This window comes from Thunnus thynnus, chromosome 22, assembly GCF_963924715.1.
Source record: "Thunnus thynnus chromosome 22, fThuThy2.1, whole genome shotgun sequence".
Taxonomy (NCBI): Eukaryota; Metazoa; Chordata; class Actinopteri; order Scombriformes; family Scombridae; genus Thunnus; species Thunnus thynnus.
The window spans coordinates 16,894,294-16,902,575 of NC_089538.1; the positions used below are offsets into that span (position 1 = coordinate 16,894,294).

At 40.7% G+C, this 8,282-nt stretch overlaps 1 protein-coding gene across 1 annotated transcript in view; it reads left to right on the plus strand.

The window, feature by feature from the left end:
* actn3b (actinin alpha 3b) overlaps window positions 1-8,282 on the plus strand; it is a 34,938-nt gene that overhangs the window by 24,954 nt on the left and 1,702 nt on the right. The window contains exons 8-20 of the mRNA XM_067579580.1: window positions 110-195; window positions 376-468; window positions 1,422-1,652; window positions 2,153-2,300; window positions 2,761-2,911; window positions 3,739-3,847; window positions 4,144-4,284; window positions 4,816-4,998; window positions 5,701-5,835; window positions 6,028-6,207; window positions 6,300-6,446; window positions 6,833-6,898; window positions 7,107-7,265. Coding sequence (XP_067435681.1) covers window positions 110-195; window positions 376-468; window positions 1,422-1,652; window positions 2,153-2,300; window positions 2,761-2,911; window positions 3,739-3,847; window positions 4,144-4,284; window positions 4,816-4,998; window positions 5,701-5,835; window positions 6,028-6,207; window positions 6,300-6,446; window positions 6,833-6,898; window positions 7,107-7,265 — 1,829 coding nt within the window. The remainder of the gene's footprint in view (window positions 1-109; window positions 196-375; window positions 469-1,421; window positions 1,653-2,152; window positions 2,301-2,760; window positions 2,912-3,738; window positions 3,848-4,143; window positions 4,285-4,815; window positions 4,999-5,700; window positions 5,836-6,027; window positions 6,208-6,299; window positions 6,447-6,832; window positions 6,899-7,106; window positions 7,266-8,282) is intronic.

The window sequence follows — 8,282 nt, forward strand, 5'->3', positions numbered from 1 at the left end:
TTATAAATAATCATTTTGAGAATCAAAGCTGCTTTACAGAATATAATGTTACATATAGACATTTAAACTTGGAGCTTTTTTAACCATGTGGTTTTTTTTTTACTCTCAGATATTGTGAACACACCCAAACCTGATGAGAAGGCCATCATGACCTACGTGTCCTGCTTCTATCACGCCTTCGCCGGCGCTGAGCAGGTCAGATACTGTTTTATTTCTTTATTATAGTAATAATTTATAGTATATTGGACCTTTGTTTATGTTGATATCAATTTCTAATCAATGTTTGAGTGTCAACATGACACAACAGTAAATCTAATGAATTATGAATCTTGGCTGTTATTATAAATGTATATTAATTGTTTGTCTCTCTCTCAGGCCGAGACAGCTGCCAACCGTATCTGCAAGGTTCTGGCCGTCAACCAGGAGAATGAGAAACTGATGGAGGAGTACGAGAAGCTGGCCAGCGAGGTGAGAAAACCGCTGCAACCAAAATACTCCCACTCGGTTCGTCCTGCACATCCGCCTCCGCAGAAAAAACGTTAAAGCTCCATCGGATGACTTCAAATCTGAACTCTCAGCTTTTTCTGTAAACTTGACTTCACGTGACACGACCCTGAAGTCACTGCAGGAAGATCAATATCACAGTTACAGAAAGTTAAAATGAACGTATGAAGACTAATGATCAGAAATCTACTGTTCAAATGACCATAATGTGAAAATCATCATCATAACACTGGAAAAGAGGGCAACAACGAATGCTTATTATTCGCTTTTCTGCTAAATACTGTTTTATTTAATTGAATGTTTAATCTCTAAAATGTTCAAATAATGACAAGTTACCAGAGCCACAATAATAATGTCTTCAAACTTAAAATTTATCTCAAACTACAGCCAAAGTTTTCCATTTATAACGGTGTGAAATCAGGAAAAATGCAAGAAAATTTTTTGTATTTTTGAAGCTGTAAACAACAAATTTTGTGCTGGTTTTTTTTTTTCTTGTAAATAACTAAAACAATTTCCTCTTCAGTCAAATCAGTTTCTTTTGCTTGCACCATCAATGAGCTAGATGATTGTTTTAGCACTTCTAGAGAAACCGGTGGAGTTGAGAGAAATTAAGAGACGGTCAACAGCCCTCTGCGCTAGAAAAAGTTAAAAAAACAAAACAAAAACCCAAATATGGCCTCGTGTAATCTTAAAAAATTGTTTTTGTAGAGAAAATGTAGCCAGTCAGTCACACTCAGGCCTTGTGTTCATATAGATGACATGAATAAACCCAGATAGTGTAAAGAAAAACCCTCAGTTACTTTAAATAAAACATTCACCTACATACAGAATATAAACTTTATCATAAGTAATAGAATACAAATAAAGCAAACCTTTTTGGATTAACCTTTCCTTTTCCTTTTTCTCGGCTCCTGTAGCTGCTGGAATGGATCCGCCGCACCATCCCCTGGCTGGAGAACCGCGTGGCAGAGCAGACCATGCGCTCCATGCAGCAGAAGCTGGAAGATTTCCGCGATTACCGCCGCGTCCACAAGCCTCCCCGCGTCCAGGAGAAATGCCAGCTCGAGATCAACTTCAACACCCTGCAGACCAAGCTGAGGCTCAGCAACAGGCCTGCCTTCATGCCCTCTGAGGGCAAGATGGTGTCGGTGAGCAAGCGCAGATTTTTTAGCCTAGTATTATATTTTTCCTGCACAGCATCACTGTGGATTTTCAAGCTTTCACATCAAGTGTTTTTTCCATCACCTAAAGCTCAAAAAAAAGCCTTTCAAAGCCCTCTGCTTTGTGATCCAGCAAAAATAAATCTGTTTTTCTTAGTTTCTGACATGAAGATGATACAAAGTCTTCACACGACAACAGCGCTGTAAAAAAAAAAATACAATAGAAAAAACACACAAGCTGCTGACACAAAGAAAAACTTGGAAGATCACAGAAGGGGTTGCAGACATCAGGATTAAATAATCCCCCTTTCAAGTCAGCTGGGATGTAAACACAAGCTGCATTTCATTTGCTAATAATTCTAATTCCTTAAACACAGATATGAAAATGTTCTCAAACTTCTTGAATTTATTTGTACTCAGAGTGACTCAAACTCCAAACGATTAATCCCTCAAACAGCTACCGATCTCTCTCTCTCTCTCTCCTCCAGGATATCGCCAACGCCTGGAAGGGTCTGGAGCAGGTGGAGAAGGGCTACGAGGAGTGGCTGCTGACTGAGATCCGCCGCCTGGAGAGACTCGACCACCTGGCCGAGAAGTTCAAGCAGAAGTGTGCCATGCACGAGTCCTGGACTGGAGGTAGGGACGAAGGGGGAAAAAAGGAGACAGAAGAGAGAAATAATTTCCAGGATTTCAGGTTCTTTGTGTCCATGTTTCCTCTCAATAAGCCAGAAAAACACAAGTCAAATAGTTTAGAAACTCTAAATCATTGTGTAGATTTTTACTTCTTTATTTCCTTCATTTTTCTGTTTCTCTTCACTCTACAGTAGAAACGCCATAGAATAATCATTAATTCATATAAAGTCATGATTAATCACATGATAAAAATTATATTGAGTGCTAAAACTATCCGTAGTAATTTATGGGGATAATAAAACGCTACAGTGACTCGGAGAAAAAGGTTTATTGCAGCGGAGGAAGGACAAAAAGATCAGAGGACGGACCGAATATATTTAAAAGCTTGTAGTCTTGACTTTCTACAGGAAGGTCAGCCATCGAAATGTTTCCCACTCCACATCAAACACTGTTTGTGTTTCAGGCAAGGAGGACCTGCTGGCCCAGAAGGACTATGAGTCAGCCTCTCTGATGGAGATCAGAGCCCTGATGAGGAAGCACGAGGCCTTCGAGAGCGACCTCGCCGCTCACCAGGACAGAGTGGAGCAGATCGCCGCCATCGCTCAGGAGCTGAAGTAAGACACAGAGACACGTTTGTTCATTTCTTGGCTTGAGTTCAATGTTTTTAGGTTTTTTTTTTAGTATTATATTGTTGGAAACTTGCCATAGAGGTGCGCACAGTGAGTGTTGGGAGCTTTCTAATGTTAAAGACATGAGGAGAAAGAGGGAAAATAGTGAGGAGGAGAAGGGATGGGAGGAGAGATTGTTAGATGAAGGCAGGAGGACTGATATGGAAATCGTAGGAAGGAGAGGAGAAAATTTCTGAAGTATTACGGGAGTCCTTATAGTAGTAATGGGTAAGATATGAATGTGAATACAGAGAACAAAAGATGAGTGAAAAGCATATCAACGAGAGGGATGTAAAGATGAAAGAGAAGAAACCTTTGATCTCTCCTTATTCCTCAACACTCCTCACGGTTTTTTTTTTGTCCATAGATAGTTTCAAGTTGATCCTTTTGATGCTATGTATAGTATAATGTGAGCTATTCATGTATGTGTGCCACCTATAATTTATCATTCATTACTTCAAAAGCGGATATTTTATCCTCAAATTACCCTTAAATTGCAGAAGCAGGTGGCAATTATTTTAAAGTAGTATAATTACAGATATTTGGGGAAATGTGAGGATAAATTTGGGGCATAGTTTGTCAAAGGGCTTTTAAAAAGTGGCAGGAGTGTATGTTTGCAAGTAAGTATAATTAATTACATATTAAATTTACCCTAAATATTCATCTGATGGATTAATTTCAAACGATACGTATCATTTCAGCTAATTTTGAACTATCATCAGATTTCCATCCAGTGTATTTTTATGACAGTTTCCCTCCGTTGTCTCCTGCAGTGAGCTGGACTACCATGATGCTGCCACAGTCAACGCCCGCTGCCAGGGCATCTGTGACCAGTGGGACAACCTGGGTACCCTCACCCAGAAGAGGAGGGATGCACTGGAGGTACATCCAAAACAACTCAGTCTGAATATTGAGGCAAAACCATCAGCGAGATACAGATTGTCTGCTTTTAACACTGATGTTTATTCATCTTTATGTTGTGTTTTGTTGTTGTTTATCAAAAAAGATGAAAATAAAGTACCAAGTAACATGCCTAGAGACCAGAAACCAGAGTATAAATAACACGTTTTGCAATAGTTTTATTATATACTATCTTCAATAAGTTTCAGCGCTTCTATCCACATCTTCATTTTGTAACGAGTGACTCTGTGTGTGTGTGTGTGTGTGTGTGTCTGCAGCGTGTGGAGAAACTGTGGGAAACCATTGACCAGCTGTACCTGGAGTTCGCCAAGAGGGCAGCGCCCTTCAACAACTGGATGGACGGAGCCATGGAGGACCTGCAGGACATGTTCATTGTCCACAGCATTGAGGAGATCCAGGTAATTGATCGTATTCATTATCAGGCCAGGGCCAGATAGTTCATTACATTTTTATTTATCATAAGTGTCTGATTGGTGATTATTGACCCAAAGAACATTAAAATACATTCCAAAACATATAATAATCAGAGTTCACTTTAAAACACAAGCGATTGTAGTCATTTTTCTCCAGTTTCAGATGTGCTCACTAATTCTTTTGTCACATTGACTGATGTTTTTTGCACCCAGAGCTCCAATCACTTGTTATAATGAGTGAAGTTCACATTTATACATCATAAAATCCACAGAAACACTGATCTGTTTGAACGTAAATGTTTGCAGTGACAGTAAACTTTGAAAGTCTGACTGACATTTGAGAGTTAGCTGGAAGACAGTTGTAATCATGAGCTATAACTATAGAAGCCATTTTTACAATCTATACTGTTGCACTGATTTAGTAGAGATTTCACTCCATGTGAAAGGAAGAAATAACACAAATATAAATGTCTCCTCTGTCCTCCTCGTCTCCACCTCCTCCGTTCTCCCGCACAGAGTCTGATCACAGCTCACGACCAGTTCAAGGCCACTCTGCCCGAGGCCGACAAGGAGCGCATGGCCACCATGGGCATCCACAACGAGATCCTGAAGATCGCCCAGACCTACGGCATCAAGCTGTCCGGAATCAACCCTTACACCAACCTCACCCCCCAGGACATCAGCAATAAGTGGGACACTGTGAGTTTAATCGAACAGTATCAGAAATCCGCTTTTATTTCTGGTTTGTGTTAGCTGACGTTATGTAAACAGGAAATGTCAACCTAACCCACGCTCTGTACGCTGCATTTGGTCAGTCGGCTAATAATAAGTAGAGTACATACATAGCGACGGGTCAGAAATAGTGCAGCACATTTAGGTTAGAGCGACACTGAACACCGTTGGCAAGCTCTCAGGAGAAATCAAAGTAACTGCAGAGGACAAATCTGTCAGTGCAGCCGCAGTGTGACACACATCTGACCATCTGCCCTAAAAAATAGATTAGTTTCTGTGGGAATCATCAAAGAACTAGTTGGTTAGATGCTGAACTGGAACAACTACACATAATTCACAAAGAGAACTACATTTTTATGACTTTTATGTTAAATGACTAAATTCACTGAAAGAAAAAATGTAAGTTAAGGCTAAAATATTGTTTCAGTTGATACAATAATAAGTGTTATAAGTTATAAATGGGTTTGAATGACTCTGTAGAGACGCAGCAGGAAGGCAGGTGGCACTTTGTTGATCAAAATGTAATAAAAACTCATGTTATGGGACTTTGGTTACATTTGTCAAGGACATCTAAATATAAAACCACAGAAACGAATCCAGTTTCTCAGTTTTAGTTCCTCTCACTGCACTGATGAAGCTCTTGTGACTGTTTGATTCATGTGTGTGCAGGTGAAGCACCTGGTGCCCCTCAGAGACCAAATGCTCCAGGAGGAGGTGGCCAGACAGCAGGCCAACGAGAGACTGAGGCGCCAGTTTGCTGCCCAGGCCAACATCATCGGACCCTGGATTCAAACAAAGATGGAGGTACAGTGTGACTGTAACACTATGAAGGAAAGGAAACTGCAGATTTACCTCATGTACGCTGTGGGAGACAAAGCAATAGAATACACCAAGACTATAAAACAGTAGATGAAGAGTTTATAATTGTCAAACAATCTATCGTAAATGTCTTGAATTGTTATGACGTTCCTGTTTTGTGTCTCTGTACGCCTACAGGAGATCAGCCATGTGTCCGTGGACATCGCCGGCTCCCTGGAGGAACAGATGAACCACCTGAAGCAGTACGAGCAGAACATCATCAACTACAAATCCAACATCGACAAGCTGGAGGGAGACCACCAGCTCAGCCAGGAGTCCCTCATCTTCGACAACAAGCACACCAACTACACCATGGAGGTACAGTAAAACCTCTCTCTCTCTTTATTTCTCCACCTCTCGTTTCCTCGGCGTTGGGTATTAACCTCCATATGATCCTCTTGTCTGTGCAGCACATCCGTGTGGGCTGGGAGCAGCTGCTCACCACCATCGCCAGAACCATCAACGAGGTGGAGAACCAGATCCTGACCCGCGACGCCAAGGGCATCAGCCAGGAACAGCTCAACGAGTTCAGGGCCTCCTTCAACCACTTCGACAGGGTGAGACTTTTACCGACACTTCAAAGTGAAGTTGTTGATCTTGATGTGGACGATATAGACATACTCATGTTGTAAATGTGACTGATTTAGTTTAAATGATCTTTGAACAAGTGATAAAAATAACTAAACTAAAAAGAAAATGTTAAAATGATGAGCAGACGCAGGCTTGTACAAGAAAAAACAAGACAAAAATCAATATTTGACATACATGCATTCACGTTTCCTTCTTATTTTAGCTTCAATAACTCCAAGTCCACCAGAATATTCATTATTTTAGCACCAACAATAAACAGAAACATGAGCATTACTGTCATCCAAGAAACTGTACAAGGATCTTTTTATATTTTGTCAACAGTTTGTTTGACTGTTGTATTTTTCCTTTGCAGAAGAGAAACGGCATGATGGACCCAGACGACTTCCGTGCCTGCCTCATCTCCATGGGTTACGATCTGGTGAGTTCAAAGAGTAAATTTACCCTGAACGGACAAAATTGTACCTTTTTATCATGTTCATTTCATTCAAGAAAATCTTAGTTTTCTCCCAGTGTGTATGGCTTTACCTGGATTCAACACAGAAATTTTATTTAAAGACCAAGTTCATCACTCTATTAACTACTTTACTTCATCCAGTAATGAACTAATATCCGTTTCTCCGTGACAGGGTGAGGTAGAGTTTGCTCGCATCATGACCCTGGTGGACCCCAACAACACAAGCGTGGTGACCTTCCAGGCCTTCATCGACTTCATGACTCGCGAGACCGCTGAGACCGACACCGCAGAACAGGTCATGGCTTCCTTCAAGATTCTGGCTTCAGACAAGGTGAGCAGATTTAAAAACTACAGCTAACATCTAACCGCAACATTACATCCAACAATATTTACAACTGATGTAAACAGTAGTTACCAGTTTTACTAAATTACAGTGTGAGATTTCAGATTGAGCATTGTTGGAATAAAAAATCAGATTTATTACAACTTGTGTCTTAGTTTTGAGTAATTTGCCAAGATCTGGTAACACTGTGACATCACTACAACATTAGAGAAAGCAGCTACATTTCTGATTTATTGGCCACGTATGCAGGTAACAAGTTTATAATCTGGTTTTACACGTAAACATTTGCAGGAGAGAGACTTCAGACAGAGAAAGCAGAGATTAAATGTACTGCCGTTTGTCATATTTTTAACTAATTCCATCCAAAGTGAAGTATAAATAAGTCTGTTTCCACTGCTGAATGTTTGGCTATTTGTCAAATCCAGGAAGCACTGAGCAGCGTCTTCTATCACGATTAGTTACGAGTAATGTTTCCAAAATGAGGTCGGAGATCGGAGGGGGGATGGGGGGGGTGGGGGGTTAGGAGAGGAATGTGATTACTGCCCTTCTGCATGTAGACGCAGATTTACAGTGACAAGGTTACTACAGTGCATATAAACATCCTGACTGTCACTGTTCCCAGATCTCAGCATTTAACTAGATGAGTCACGTATTATAACCAATAACAATGACGGCCAAAAAGAACGAGAGCCAAGCTTCCCTTTTTAAATCTGGAGCCATAATAAAGTGTTTTAGCAACTGTTGTTTTGGCTTAAGAGTGAAACACTGGTAACTTAACGTTGAGCCGCTAATATTTAAAGTATGTAGGCCGTGAAATTTGGAGCGTGTGGAAATGCCAGTACAAGAGAGTCCGCTTTAAAAAAAATTAGTCACTGGTCTTCATCTGCGTTCTTATCAAATCCTCACAGATGCGCCTTCGGATTTGCGCCATGAGACATCTTTTAAAAACTTTTCTCTAAATCACACGCCGCCTCTTGTCTTCTCTCTCTCTCTCTCTCTCTCCAG